This window comes from Polyodon spathula, chromosome 8 (assembly GCF_017654505.1).
Source record: "Polyodon spathula isolate WHYD16114869_AA chromosome 8, ASM1765450v1, whole genome shotgun sequence".
Taxonomy (NCBI): domain Eukaryota; kingdom Metazoa; phylum Chordata; class Actinopteri; order Acipenseriformes; family Polyodontidae; genus Polyodon; species Polyodon spathula.
In genome coordinates this window covers 24646379-24663201 of record NC_054541.1, presented here as the reverse complement: position 1 = coordinate 24663201, position 16823 = coordinate 24646379, and the positions used below count along the sequence as shown (strand labels likewise).

The 16823-nt window shown below is 38.8% G+C and overlaps 1 protein-coding gene across 1 annotated transcript in view; it reads right to left on the bottom strand.

The window, feature by feature from the left end:
* Positions 1–16823, bottom strand: part of LOC121319641 (protein O-mannosyl-transferase TMTC1-like) — a 94943-nt gene that overhangs the window by 38008 nt on the left and 40112 nt on the right. Inside the window, exons 6-8 of the mRNA XM_041257271.1 lie at positions 12221–12324; positions 9311–9500; positions 2211–2332 (exon numbers count right to left, since the gene is read on the bottom strand). Coding sequence (XP_041113205.1) covers positions 2211–2332; positions 9311–9500; positions 12221–12324 — 416 coding nt within the window. The remainder of the gene's footprint in view (positions 1–2210; positions 2333–9310; positions 9501–12220; positions 12325–16823) is intronic.

The following is a 16823-nucleotide window of genomic DNA, read 5'->3' as shown; positions in this document are numbered from 1 at the left end:
AGAAAACCAAATGTGTTTGATTGTACATTTCCAATTTTTTGTAGTTTAATCTTTTTTTCTTTCTGGCATGAATCTGAAAAATATTGCAGCTTGACAAATCTATTTAACAACCTTGTAATATTTGGATGCATATTGCGTCAGCAAACTTTGTTATATAAGTGTGCGTGCAGGGTAGGTCACAGAACGTCTTTTGTTTTGACTGTCAACTGCAAATGCATGTACAGTGTCCACCTTATGTTTTTTTCTAAAATAAGGCTACTTGACTGGCTTGTGTAGGTTGTTAACCTGACATTTGTTCATAAAAGGAAAAAAAAAAAACTGAAACCCTGAGAACGACAGAACAAGAGTTGTTATCTTGTGGATGTTTAGCAAAAATGATTAATAGAAAATGCATGACCATGGTAATTATACACAATATACTACAAAGACAGTTTTCTCTGGTGCCCTGAAAGGTAAAATGAACAAAATCGCTCTATCTGACTTTTCAACACTATGAAATAAAAAACAGCATCTGGTAGAGCTTGAAGTTTGTGATTTCATACAGTACACACATTGTTTATATCCATGTATCAGCCCTTGGAGGAAATGAATGCCTTAATTTTAGAAGACCAGGAGTATAGTGAGTCAGAAGATTAAACTGCTATTGGAGATAAGTGGCTCCCATGCTGTGTCTTGGATTAATTTATGGGAGACATTAAAAGCTCACTTTGGGAGCAGGATTATTTACACTCCTCGACTATGAGCATAGGAATGGAGGGCGGCTCTAAATCAACAGAAACATGAGCAGTTTGCAAACATGTAGTAAAATAGAAATGAGAAAGTAATCTGTACCACTGACATGCCTTGTCAGTTTTACTGGACAAAACTAGTAATGGAACTTGACTGAAAATACCGTGCTTCCTTGCTATAACATGGGTCTCGGGGGACACGCAATATGAGCTCTGTAACCGAAGAGCATTATAAACAGGGGAGGGGGTGGGGGGTGCCACATGACACAACACCACACATCTGACTAAAATACAAAAATAAAATATCTTCCACTATAATGCACATACGGTGAAGTGAATATGTAACTTTCTGTGAATTAACCATGCATAAATCACCATGTAATTGACACATTTTTTTGTAAAAAATATAGCAACATTCTCACTTGCGAATCATTTTAATTAGCAATTTTTAAACTATAAATAGCCTGGCTAAACAGTAGTTCAGTTCGAAGCGACAGAAAAGCAAACCAAGTGCGAGAAGGAGAGCGGGTCCAAAGAGGGAATGGGCTCTCCCCAGATTCGGCTGCCGGAGTGGGGCTGAAACGTCTAGTCTCCCAGAGAAAGCTGCAGCTCCGCTCACAGCAAAAACATAAATACATTAGGAAAGATAACCACATAATAGGCCTAATATTTATTATAAGATGTCTGTGTTATAAAGTGCCAGTGCAGCTTTTCTTCAGTTCAGATACTGTATCAAAAGGGAGAGACAGAATCGGAAGTTAGACTGAGAAGTTGTTTACAGTTTGAACAACACTGGCACTGTATGTACTGTAGAAATATTGCATGAATCACTAGTATAGGGAATTGGGGGACATGCTGTAGGAGCTTTATATTTGGGACACGTTATAACAGAGAGCCTGGTAGCGAGGGAGCACTGTAACAGAAAAAAGCTGTAAACTGTAATGGCACCATCTCAAAGTGTGTGGTCTGTATTGTTACAGAGGTTTGAAGGGACCCCTGTGATTGGTTAGAGACTTTCTGTTAAAAGAATCCAGAAATTCAGTGCTGGTACTCTACCACCTGAACTGGCAAAATGTATGCTATTTTATTCATTTTTTTTTATTTTTGGTCCTGCACATCATCAATTCCTGGTCTTCCAAAATGTTTACAAATAAAACAACACTGAAATTAGCATTCACCAGGCCGAAGGACCTTGTCTGCAAGTCAAGACACCATTCAGACATTTGTGTCATATTGTTAACATTTCCAAGATGTGGAGGACTCACATTGAGTATGAAAGTAATTTAAACGGAAGTCAATAAAACATGTACTACATATCGGTACATCTTAAGACAGGGATGGCTTTTCAGCAGCATTTTATAATAACATTAGAAGTACAGGAGACAAGTGGGATTGGAAAGTTATGCTATTTAGAGAGACTTGAAATTTGACAAATCTAACCATTATGATAGTACATATAGGGTACAAAGCATGTGTTATTACCTGGGCATGTAGAGAACTCTTTCTGCAACTACAAAGCCTACTCTGAAGAATAAATTGCTGGCAGGAATGAATGGGAAAACCAGGAACAGGATCCCCACTAACACCTCTCTGTTGTTCATTTTCTAAAAAAGGAAAAATCAAAAGAAATCAAAGTTGTAATAAAGCAATTAATACAGTATATCATATTTTGCAGTTGATAAGACCAAAGACTGTTATACATAGGAGCTGACACCTAAACACAGAGGACGAGGTGGATCATCAATGGAATACCCAAATGGACTGTCACTCATGCTCACAGTACTTCTACCTGTAGGTAACTCTGGAAGGTGGCTATAACGGTTAACTGCTCATTTATGTTCCTTTCCAGATTAGCAGTGTCAAACCAAGCATGTCCTTTTTCAAAAATAAAAATCTCTCAAAGTGCAACAGCCACGTGTAACTAATCATACTTAAAAATATAACATCAAACCTCTCTGAAGCACCATGTGATATTAGTCACAGTGTTAAAATTGAAAGCCACTTTAAACTTACAAAAGAGTAAAAGAGGACGTTATCCACACTGCAACTATTAAAAGTTGAACACAGCAATCCTTTGTCCTTAAGCTCAGCCCAATATTAAAACATAACAACACTGCAAAGCAGCTCTGAGCAAAATAGTTCATTTAGTACCCATGAGAGCTCTGCCAACAAAGAACTGGTGCACAGGTTAACGATGGCCTAGGGGAGTGATTCGAAATGCGAAGTCTTACACATGGGTTATGTAAAGATGGAATCAAGGGGTTCCAAAAGTTTCCATGAAATTAATTTAAAAAAAGGTTTTGCACAAGTGTTCAAATATGTCTACTGTAATCCACCAGTTACTGTACCGGTACGCTTCACAACTCAACAGGATAGGCAAATGGTTAGAAAGTGAATATAAAAACATGTGAGAAACAAACTTTTATGGAGGCATCCAGACCAATCATGCGACCGTCATTACAAAAACGAATGTCTGGGCACTTTAACCTAGACCTCAGCTGCATCTAGAGTGTCTTTGACTTTATACTTTTGGTTTTAAATTGAAAATGCATGCTTGCTATAACATGTGTTTATTTTAAAACTGCACATTTAGACATTATCAAATGCAAGTGTACAAAAGATCTATGGTACAAATTTGCATTAATACATGTCAAAATTCGATTCAATGAGAATGTATCCCGATTCTGATTAATAATGTAACGTCTTCACTCGTCGCAACAATCAAGACATCTAGGATCCCCATCATTTATAATTGCATCTTTAAGAGTAAAAGATGTCAGTTTGATCTGCATGCCATGCAAGATTTCTTCATTTGCCTCCATTATCACTTATTTAATTTTATAGGTTATTCCATATCTGAGGATTAATTGTGCTAAGTATCAATCAAATCTGCATTTACTGGTTAAATGTGTAACTATTAGTTTATTTTGTTGTGCACACTGTAACACTATACAAAGCAGGCGTGTCATTTCTTAAATTATTTCTAAAATCCCTTTCCACTCCACCCCGAACAGAAAGTTGGCAGCAATATTAAATTGTGGTGAAAATAAATTACGGATGCTGTGTGGTCCAGTGGTTAAAGATATGGCCTTGTAACCAGAAGGTCCCTGGTTCACATCCCAGCTCAGCCACTGACACACTGTGTGATCATGAGTAAATCACTTAACCTCCTTGTGCTCCATCTTTCAGGTAAGACATTCTTGTAAGTAACTTTGCAGCCAATGCATAGTTCACACACCCTAGTCTTGTATCTTGTAAAGCTCTTTGTGATGGTGGTCCACTATGAAAGGTGCTATATAAAGATTATTATTATTATTTGCATTAATTAGAGGATTTGACCTCATGATTTGAACCAATCAAGAAAATTCTGAACTTTCAACCTCTACTCCACTCTCAAAAAAAAGGTTTTCAATGACAGCCAGAACTCTGTTACAGCACCAGTTTATATCTGCAGCACTGCAAGGTCATGAGTTCATAGCTTGGCTGTGCATGTCAGGCTATGAAACAAACTGAAAACTTTTGCTAGACAGAGAAGACAATTTAGGAAGAATTTAGAATTGCATTGCAAGTCTGGGAGGTCTGACAGTCCAGTGAGGAAAGATAAGGGCTTGATATCAGCAGGTTTCTGGTTCAAATCCCAGCTCAGTCACTAACTCACTGTGTGTGACCCTGAGCAAGTCATTAAACTCCTTGTGCTCTGTCCTTTGGATAAGACATAAAACCAAGGTCCTGTGGTAAGTAACTGTAGCAACAGTTGTTGATGCTAAATGACCATTCAGTAATAATAACTCAATTCAATTTTCTCAGTGTAGCTACTGAATGTACTTTACAGCAATGCTGGAAAACAGATCACACTCTGTTTTCAGGATGACCCTGCAATAGATGATGCTTGAAAGTCAAAATAACCTAACACTACATTTTGGAGTGATGAAAGAATAAAAAACATTGACTGAGTTGACACTGTTTATTAGATTATCTGTTATACACAGTACAGTACAAACCTACCTAGTTTTCAAGATCTCAAAGGTCTCTTCTTAAGATGTGAGCAGAAATTTAAATAAACAGGTGTTATTTATATTTGCTTATCCTAATGTATTAAATTTAATTTCTTCATTTACACCTGAAGAAAAATTGTTTAGATCCTTGTACAGATAACTGAAATTAAATTGCATAAAATGTCAAAGAAAACCAAGATATTGATACCAGTACAGAATTCTTCTCTAATTTGTACAACTATGCATTTGTAATGGTTTTAGGATCAAGTCCATCCTTATAGTATAATGCTGAGTTTTTTTATGTTTAAAAAGTAGACATAGTATGAATTATAAACAGCTCTGTCTACAGATCCTGCTGGCTAATGTTAAAGAATTATACAGTTTGATGTAATTAAATTACATTTTCACAGGAACACTTTGCTCGACATGACCTCATTCCAGTCAAATTCACTTATTGTTAAATATTAAACACAATTTAAAAGAAAGCATGGTAGAAAGTGATACCAAGTTTGGTTTTCAAAGCATAGACAGGAATTTATTACACACTGTCTGACATCAGAACAGTGTAGAAAGTCATCATGAATAGCAAAAGATATAACTAGGGCTTGTGATTTTCAGGGCTTTTGCTTTTTATGTACTCAGTGTTCCATTTTTATATACTTAAGAGTTTATTTTACAAATGTTAAAATCAGTAAAAATGTGTTTTTAATTGAAAGATCTGTAAACATTGGAGGGAAAATTATCAGTATACACACTTTACATGTGGAATATGATGTGTAGCAGTTCTGGTTTCTGATTAATGTCCCTGTATGATGAAGCAGAATCTGTACAAGTCAAGGCCACATCTTCCCAAGTTAGCTGGTACTTGGAGAATGTTTGGGCAAGCGCTGTGCTGACCAAACATAAATGTTCATTTATTCTATTGGCATGAGCATGTACCTTTTAGTGCAGCAATATTTGCAGCCTTGTGCATCCTCTGCCTCATCTGGCTACTTTTGCTACCTGGCTTTTTGTGTACTTCGAAACCTTTGTTTTCTTTTGAATATTTATTAACTGATTTACATTTTCTCCCCATTCCTATATAACATCCAATATAACATGTTCTTGTCAGTATTCCAATTTATTTTTTGATCAAGCTAGTTACTATGCCCAGCACAACAATCAGACTTTGACTGGCCAACAGACTCAGTGATAATGTGTTTGTGAACAGAGAACCAATTCTCTATCCTCTGACATCTAAACGTGACTGCTGTATACAAGGATTCAGAGTCAAAATAAAAGAGCATTTTAATCAAACTATTGTGTATTTCCTATAAAATGGTACCATGAAAATATGGTAAAAAACAAAAAACAGGTACAAATTGACATAAACTGAGGTTCAGTAAAAAAAAAAAAAAAAAAAAAATTGTGTAATTTTTCAGTAAAATTTTTTCAAAATTCAGTAAAAAAACGGAAATGTGGAACACTATATATTACCTGTATGAAACTATTATTTTCGGTTACTTTCTCAAACACTACGGTATTTTTTCTGTCACAATATGTATAGTAACTCTACAGTACACTTCAACACCTTTTTTCCTTTGCTTTCTTCCACAACAAAATCCTCATGGTCACGGGTATATTCTTCTGGGGTTTTTGTGTGTTTAGGCATTTTTTTACATTTTGCCACAAACTGCAATTCTGTTTTAAATTCCACAAGTGTGTAACAACTCCCTATCGAACTGTACTACAGCTTTGAATCTTGCGAGCAAGAACATGTTTCTAATTGTAGTTTTGCTTTAAATCTTGCACGTGTGTTACAATCCTCCAACCAAAATGTAGGAATTTGCTGCCACTCAGTAGTTGGGGTGGGTTTGAATTAATCAGAACAAATCAATGCAAGAGACAAGTCAGGAAGGAGGGACATTGCCCAACTGCACTGGGAAAGTGTATTTTTTTTTTTTTTTTTTTACAATTAAAAGGGGTCAATGCATCAGGGGTGTTTTATTGTTTTTTATCGGTTAAAACCAAAAAAATGAAAAGCCCTAGGTATAACACGTTTAGGAGTTCAAATAAAGTGTAAGCTGGTGTACAGTATTAACTTTCTTTAAATCAGGGAGCAGGGGATAAACTAATTACTGCTTTAAATGTATTGCCCAGGGTTTTGCAATCAGACCCTGTTCAACAGTAAAACACCTGACTCTATTAAGCTGTCTGCTGTCATAGGTATTCGCTGTCTTGAATACCAAAGTAATTGCAAAAGGTCCTCTGGAGAAAAAAAAGCTCAGCACAATATTTCAGTGTCTGACTTAATACAAAATAAAAATATAGAATAATTTTTGCAACAAAACATTCATTTGATATAAGGATCCAAGGATCACAGAATGCTTTTATTTGATCAATCTTTCTTTTTATAAAATGCCTGCAGCAGTGATTTGTATGTAGTAAAATACTCGCCTATCAAAAACAAAACAAAATGTACTATTACTCCAGGTACCACAATATCTCCAGGTATTTTGCATTAATGGCGGTGATGGATGTACGATTTGAACCCCAGACATCAATGAGGATGTAGTACACCTTAATAGCACCAGAAGATAGCTCACATTGCCAATAACTTTTTACAAATTCACATATTTTGTTTAATGGCTTGAAGGCTGAAAAATGGTTTTAATTTGTTAGTTTTCTCTGACTCTGACTGTTTAGCCAGATAAACCAAAAAGTATATCCAATAATAGCATTAGATCGGCTTGATCTGTCCATGCCCAGTACAAACAAAGCCAATTCTACGCAAACCAAATCTCTCCCACTCATTGTACCTAAACGTAACAATCTAAATTAAAAGCTACCACAGAATGTTATTCATCTGGCCTCTTAGCAGTGCTAATACCACATTCCTTCGAATTTAAGACGCCCTCGAATTTAAGACGCAGCCCAAATTCACCACCCTCAATTCGAGGAAAAATTGACAAAGATACAACCTTAATTACGCTGTTGTATCGTACAACACTGACCCGAAACAGTGACTGTTTTAGATTAACCGTAGAGCTTGTTTATTGTGCTGCGCACTTGTGACAAAGAGAGAAAGAATCTAAGCTGTAAATCTCCTCCCAACCAGAAAGGGCGCTGGGTAAGGTGAATGGTATGCTTCCCCGTGGACTGGCTGACTCGACTGCAGGCAGAAACCTTGTGATCGGCTATGGAGCAGATAGCAACTGGAGAAACTAGGGCATGGGCGGATTGCAGGGAGGAGTTGGGTAGTATAAAGGGGACGCAGCTACATGAGTACGGCTCCTTATGCTGAGATTGTAGATTGTAGATTGTAGATAGACAGCAGATTGGGAGCTGCAGCCATGGAGCCAGCTCATTATCACAACTCACAGCCTCACTGCACAGCACAGCAGCACACGATCATTGGATCACTTTCCCTTAGATCACATAGCAGTTTTGTGCACTGAAGATTGTGGTTATTGGAGTGTTATTTGTTTGGTAGTGCAACCCGCTGTATTTTCAGACTCTCCTACACCATTGCTGGTACACCATTGCTGGTACACCATTGCTGGTATAGGGGTGGCTTGCTTTCTGCATTTTGTGTGTTATTTTCCTTGCCCCACTCACCACCCTGTCACAGCACTGTATAATACTTAAGATGGCGTCTCTGTCGTTCACATACCACCACTCACTTACGGCATCACACATCCTGGCAACAGCAAGCATGACACAACATGTAACCCAGCAACCACAACAGCATTGGACATTGCTTGGCATGTCAAATAATACAGCATATATCAGCATTTCCGATCTGTCCAAGATGGTACTGTTTGTTAGAAATGCTAACATTTTTTTCTCTTGGAATTCCTCAGGAAGCTTGGTTTGTTTTTTCTCAGCAGTGTCACATTGCTGCTTGTGTATTCTGGCAGACACCTTTGTTGTCTTTTCTTGGCAGTCAGTCATGTTGCTGTTGTCTTTTGTTGGTGATTTTAACACATGCATCTATACTGGACTCGAATTTAAGACGCAGGATATTTTTGAGATGCAAAAAGTGGTTAAAAAAGCGCATCTTAAATTCGAAGGACGACGGTAATTGCTACTTCACAGCTCCTCTCACAATGGTAGCTGTCGACTGGGGAGAATTTACTGAAACCTATGAATTTGTGCTGCTTTCATTATTTTAAGTGGGAGGCAGGAAGACTCAAATTCACATCTCATTATACAAAATAGATGGTTGACATTTTAAATCGGCTGAAATTAAACTGATCGTTGCTGTTTAGTTTGCTGAAGGCACAATATCAAAAGAAAAACACCTCACTCTCTAAGCAGCACAAATACTAATAAAATGGAGAGTTTACTTCATAGAAAATGAAACTTGGCAAAACAGTATTGCTAGCCAAATACCTCCAAAATACATTTAAAAAAATGGCAATCGTGTTTGTAACCCTTTTATAATGTCAAAATTATCACTATAAGAATCATATCCCTGTCTGAATCATATACAGTACTTTATATACTTTACAGTAGTCAAGTGCTTAAAAGTACATAATACAAGAATGGCTCTTACTTTCACGGTTATTATCAGCGTAAAAAAAAAGATAAGACAAACGAAATTACCTGCAGTGATGTAAGGCAATGTAGGCACAAGCATATCATCACAACTCCAAAAAGGACTGTCGCTACGTTTCGAACATCCCACACAGACTCCACCAGCGGGATGCTCCCCACCTGCCAGTCATAGCACAGCACGATCGGTGCCAGCAGAAGCCAGGCGTTGAAGGCCAGAAGGTACGAATAAGTCAGGAATCTAAAGACAGAACAGGAGAAATGCCACATATTATTTTATACTTGTCACCGTAATAAAAAGCCTCTTTTTTTAATTGCAGTCGGTTTTTTAACAGGACTTAAATTCGTTTTTTTAATTTGGTGAAGCAATATAATAAGGTCTATTTAATGATCCAAAGAATCTTGACATATTGAAGACTTTTTTCATTGCAGTTTTATTGTATTCAGAAAATCACCTGATACACGGAATTAAAGGTTGCCGGTTGTTAGATTGGCTCAAGTTTAGATCACTAAAATAGAGTACCGCCTTATATCTACAACTTCCATACATCATAGGCAGCTGTGTTATCGCTGTGGTAAAACTGTATACACTAAAGTAAAAAGATAAACTTTCCCTGTACAGTAAGGGGGTTGGTCTAAGATAAATCAGTTTGATTACAAATATGCAATTCAAAAAGAGTACAAGTTATATAATGTAATTAGAAACACTGTAATACATATTTGATCTAATTTACTGTAATAACAAATTTAAACAGCGTACAAAATAAGTCTACTTGTGAGTCTCCTGGCAGTTGCGAAAAATATAAGTATACAGTAGCTGCTGAAACTATTGAGGTGTAAACAATAGTGAGGACACACAGTAGATGTTTGCATTGATATTCTCTTCATGAGCCAGCCACCAACAATGCTCTGATGCAAGTTCAGCCCTCAGTGCAAAACAACTGTTTGCAGTGGGTCTTGAATGACAGTGATAACCGTAATGAGCTATCTTTCAATGCATGTTTGCAATGCACGTAACTAAATGAACCAAAATGTAGGAAATATATTTTACTTTATGTGTGCAAGTGAACCAGTTTAACCAAAAAAATGTGAGGTACTAAAATTAAAATAACTGCCAGGTCAATTCAAAATGGTGCTGTGGTAACACCCATTACATTACCATTAAAGAATTAGACAACCTATTTCATAATGTACTTTTGCCCGAGACCCCTTGGTCAAGTGATTAGAAGAGAGGATAAAATTACTTCTGACCACTACAATATTCATATTTAAACAAATAAACATTAATTACTCTTTTTACTGCTTGAAATCATTGTCCAAATAAGCTTTTTCCCCTAGCTACAAAAACTGTGACCTATTGTGCCATTGTCCTATTACCTTTCAAAATGAACTAGTATGTAGCCTTTTAAGATAACACTGTAACCACTGCACATACTTTAAACAGTACTGTATCATGTGAAAAAACTAGACCGATTAAAAATGGTAGGTGTTTTTTCTAATTGAGAGAGATTGCTTTCCCATTCACTTGAAGTGGAATGACCTCATGTCTGTACAATTCGTTGGCAGTAAAATATGTGAAACACATGTGGATGTTAAGGAACTCCAGCGGCTCAATTACAAACGCATAATATAAGGTCCTGGAACATTAGAAAAAATATTAAATGATTTGTGTTGATGTACAGATCTACACAAATACTTCCTATGGATATCTATGATTTAGCCAGGATTTCACTCATAGCTCACTGTTTCTAATGTTTTCTTTAGTACATTTGTATCCCAGTCTTTCAGGGGTCCCCAGCCACTAACATATAAGTACAATGTCGAATAGCCAATCAGACCAATACTTTGAATCAAGGAGTTCTTTATTTTAAAATCTGCCTCTTTTTAAAATGAACTCTCATTGTTTCCTGGCACCAAAAAACAGCCACCCAAAGATGTCAAAAATGCATTCTACTCCAATGACTTAATATAAGCATGTGGATTGAGTCAAAGCAGTCTAATGAACACCTGAAGAAAAAGCCAGTTTTCACACAACTGATGCTCTGAATAGTGAGAACTACAGAACTAAACACAAAAGATCTTATCAATATCAATCCAGGTCTAAAAGAACTATAGAACTACATACATGAGATCTTATCAATATTAATCCAGGTCTAAAAGAACTACAGAACTACATACACAAGATCTTATCAATATCAATCCAGGTCTAAAAGAACTACAGAACCAAACACATGAGATCTTATCAATATCAATCCAGTTTCTAAAAGAACCACAGAACTACATACATGAAATCTTATCAATATCAATCCAGGTCAAAAAGAACTACAGAACCACATACATGAAATCTTATCAATATCAATCCAGGTCTAAAAGAACTATAGAACTACATACATGAGATCTTATCAATATTAATCCAGATCTAAAAGAACTACAGAACTACATACACAAGCTCTTAGCAATATCAATGCAGGTCTAAAAGAACTACAGAACTACATACATGAGATCTTATCAATATCAATCCAGGTCTATTTTAAAGATCTTTCAGGTGTGGGATGATAATACCATCATTCTTCATTATAGTTAATAAGCATGTAAATAAATCACCCCTGAAGGGGAAAACTCCAACTGTTTGTGCATTTCTTTTCCTTAATATATAAATGATAGTTTCACAGTCAATACACTTAGTTAAAACTGTGCACTTGGTGCAACCATGAGCAAATCCAAATTTAGCTTTATTCATAATAATAATAATAATAATAATAATAATAATAATAATAATAATAATAATAAAAATAGAAGCTTTGCAGTATTATCACCCAGGAAGAGAAGAGTATTTCAAAGCTGGTGCTCGGCCCAGAGTTAATGAAAAACTAGCTGGATATTTTCTACACACAGCTGCCTGCCTCCAGGCCAGGAGACTGGCTGTATTTCAGTGTATGGTTCAAATGTGAGTGATGTTACCTTGTGAGTAGGTGTGGAGAGAACGATGCTGGGTTGTCTTGTTCAGAGAATAAAGGCATCGATCCTCCCATCATCCACAGGCGAAAGAACATGATAACAATCACCTGCATGAAAGAGGAATAAGCATCTACATTATAACTAGGCAGCGTCTGTTCATACTGTGAGACAGGGCATGAGGCCCTGTGAAAAAAATTAAAATGTGCATTATTGTTAATTAAGTTTATTATTGCTAATTGTTTTGTTAATTACTGTCAGCTGGTGAAAATTGCAAATTGCAGCCAGCTGCGGTGTATTTAAGAACAGCAGGCAGTCTATGCAGGGCTCTGCTGTGGGAAGAAGCCCGATTGAGAGCGTGCTCAGTCATTTGCAAAGGTACTGTGTGAAACTGTCTACTGTTTTGTCAACCGGTCTGGTAATTTAGGTAGGTTCCTGAAACGTGTAGTTAGTGCTCGAAGAGAGCTGGGTTTTTGTTTTCCTTTTGTTTATTTTCTAAATTAAAAACAGTGCGTCAGCGCTCAAAACCTCAAGTTGTGTGTCGGGTCAGTTTTTAAAGTAAAGATGGGTAGTGATAACTCACAATACATATTCTGGAACTGAACAGTCCCAAATTTGGGTGGGGACCCAGGTTGCACACAGGCCCACCTAAATCTGTGTCTATGTGAATGCCAAGTTTAAGTACATTTATAAAAAAAAAAATAAACGTCAACTGTCTGCCCCAAAGGCAAAAGTCAAATTAAGCTATTTTTTTTAAATGTGCAGGCTTTAGCCAATCAAATCAAAGAATCAATTGTGATGCAATATTTGGGTGGGATCTTCCTCTCACACAACGAATCATGTGCAAGTCACGTTTGACTGACAGCTTGCGAAGCTGTTGGCACTGATCTCTTGAAAGTCTGTTCAAAAGTCACAGATATTTATTTTAATGTACATTTTTAAACCCAGCCGTGTGACTAACCCAGCCGTGTGACTGGCAGCAGCTACACGCCGGTCCCAAGCCCGGAAAAATGGGGAGGGGTGGGGAAAGCAATGGCAAACTACCCCACTATTTCTGCCGAAATACTTTATGGATCACAACGAAACGTCTTCAAACATGGTGCTGGAAGGTGGGCCCCCTGGGCCGGAAGGCACCCAACAAGCGACCAGGGAAGGACAAGGACGAAGTTCGAATAGCTCAGGCAATTATGACGCGGACGGGACAAATCCACCAGGACACCGGTCGGCTGATGCAGACCCATGTGAAAGAACTCGTCTGCGTCTCACGAAGGTTCACAACATCGGAACTTGGAATGTCCGTGGCATGAATACGGGCAAATTGGACATCATAAAAACCGAAATGGAACGACTCAACATCGACATACTTGGTATCAGCGAGCTCCACTGGACAGGAAGCGGCTATTTCAACAGCGATGATTATACGGTATACTACTCCGGGAATGACAACATCAGACGCAATGGAGTAGCCATCATTGCAAACAAGAAAATTGCAAAGACCGTTCAATGTTTCAACGCTGTCAACGACAGAATCATGACCGCCCGCTTTCACGGGAAGCCTCGCTCGCTCACAATCCTGCAGGTCTACGCGCCGACCACCGACGCGAAAGAAGAGGATATCTTAAAATTTTATTCGGATCTCCAACAAGCAATCGATCAAGTCCCGGCCAAAGACATCATCCTTATTGGCGGGGATTTCAATGCAAAAGTCGGCGCTGGAGGAGAACCACCAGTCGTAGGCAAATTCGGACTAGGTGAACAAAACGAGGCTGGCGACCGTTTGGTTCAGTGCTGCCAAGAAAATCGATTACTGATCGCAAACACGTGGTTTGAGCGGCCTAAACGCCGCGCATACACGTGGATAACACCGAATGGACAATATCGCAACCAGATCGACTACCTCCTCTGCCAACAACACTGGAAGAGCTCAGTGCAAGCAGTCAAAACGCTACCCGGTGCAGATTGTGGATCCGACCATCAGCTGTTGGTCTCGAAAGTCAAACTCCGCTTCAACACCAACAAAAGGCAACCAGCACAGCTACGTTTTGACACCTGCAACATCCCAGCAAAATATGCGGTTGAGGTACACAACAGATTTGAGGCACTCAGCACAACTGAAAAAGCCCCGGACGAATTGTGGGAAGAAATGAAATCGATCATAATGGACACAGCGGAACAACTGATCCCGCACAAAAAGCCAGTGAAAGGATCACAATGGCTCTCGGATGCGACGATCGAAATCGCCAACAAAAGACGAACAGCCAAAGCCACTGGCAAGAGGCTCGAATTCAGTTTGCTAAATGCGGAATTTCAGAGAGAAGCGAGGAGGGATAAGGAGCGTGTGGCAGAGCAAAGCTCTGCTCTTTAGAAATTGGCAGGGATGGGGTTAACTTCCCCTACCTGCCTGGGTTTATTATGTTCAGGTGGCTGGGGTTGATTAGTTGATTAGGTTGATTAACGATCAATCAGCGCCCAGCCACCTGATATAAAAGGAGGCCTCTGCTTCTCATTTGGGGAGAGGGAGCTGAGGAAGCAGGTTGGTGTTTGTTTTGTGGTTTTTGAATTTTCTAAATCCAGTGAAGACATTGCCCAGCCTGGAAACTTTATTTTTGTGAGTTTTGTTTTTGCTTTATTTGTGTTTGAGTATCTGTTATTTTGCCCTTGTGCACTTTATTTTTGTTTATTTATAATAAAATAGTTATTTTTTGAACTGCAGTCTGTCTCTGGGCCTCTATCCACTCGCCAGCCTGCCACAGAGCGTTACTGGAACGAACGGTGCGCAAAACTGGAAGCTGCAAGCAAACAAGGACATACCCGTGAGCTTTTTGCCCATGTGAAGCAGGCACGGGCACCTTTCGCACCCCGAAAAGCAACGACCATCAAAGATCAGAATGGCAAAGTACTACAGAATGAAGACCAAATTAAGAGGAGGTGGCAAGAGTACACAGTGGAATTATATGCAGGAAACGGACCGAGTCCATCAGCCAGTCAGGAAGATTCGATCGAGCAAGAACCAGATATTCTGAAGGAGGAGGTAGCCTGGGCACTGAAAGAACTCCCAAGCAGGAAAGCCCCGGGCATCGACTGCATACCAGCCGAACTACTCAAGCCAATACCGATCCCGATACTCACAGTGCTTTGCCAACTGATCTGGAAGACCAAATCGTGGCCCAAAGAGTGGAAAAGATCAGTCCATGTCCCGCTTCGATCATGAGACGATGTAATCTGGAAGAATCACCGATCGGAGTGAAAATTGGAGGGAGGAACATCAACAATCTTCGATACGCCGACGACACGACTTTGCTCGCAGAGAGTAAAAAAGACCTAGAATATCTGGTCCGAAAGGTCAAAGAAGAAAGCGAGCGCATGGGTTTGTACCTCAACATCAAGAAAACAAAGGTAATGACAACAGCAGATAATGGTACACTCCACTTGACAATTGACAATGAAGAAATCGAATCAGTCCAAGATTTCCTCTTCCTTGGATCCAAGCTCGACCGAGGTGGCGAATCGGGACCAGAAATCAAACGCAGAATCGCACTTGCAGGGAATGGCAAAAATATGGAAGAGCAAAGACATCAGCATAGCAACAAAGACTCGCATAATCAATGCAATCGTTTTTCCGATTTCCACATACGCATGCGAAAGCTGGACGCTCAAGAAGGCCGACAGAAGGAGGATCGATGCTTTTGAACTTTGGTGTTGGAGACGATTGCTGCGAACACCATGGACGGCAATGGTCACAAACAAGACGATCCTTGAACGTGTCAAACCACAAACATCGTTAGAGGGAAAAATTACGAAACAGCGGCTCTCATATTTTGGACACATCATGCGAGCTAATTCCCTAGAAACAGCATTAATGCTCGGCACAGTCAGTGGGTCAAGAAGAAGAGGGCGTCAGAGAACCCGCTGGCTGGACACAATCAAGGCTGACACAAACATGCACATGAAAGATCTGAAAGAAGCGGTCAAAGACAGAAATGCGTGGAGAATGATGACCCATAAAGTGACCGAAAGTCGGCCTCGACTAAACGGATTTTAATAATAATAACATTTTTAAAGTAAGTTAGTAGCTGTGTGGCGGTTAACATATCGATATAAATATGCACACTTTTAAGAGTTTAGTAGAAAGGCTTGGGTGAACAGGACTAAGACAGCTGGTCGAATGCTGACAAATAGCTTAAAATGCCTGGTCTTGGAAGAGATATGTGCGATTTTTCTGGAGTGTCATGACAATATAACTGCAAGCCCAGATGCTTTATCCTATGTACGGTGGAGCTGAGATGAGAGGATACTAACTAGGCAATGGTAAGTAACTGACTGACTTTCACTGTATTTAGTAATTGCTTCAAATGTAATACTGTGTTCTCACTGGTTTGGTGACGCAGCCTGTTTGACTTTAAAGTGCATTCACAGCGAATATATTTAAATACTTATTTTCTGTCTACTTAAAACATTTTAAATGGTTTACATGGGAGATATAGTGGATATAGGCGGTCACATGCAGTGGCTGAGGGAAGCAGCAATGAAGTGGGACCGTGATGTAAACTACCAGCCACCAATCAGGGGAAAGTAAGAGACGAGGAAGAAAAAAAAGGACAATAGAGGA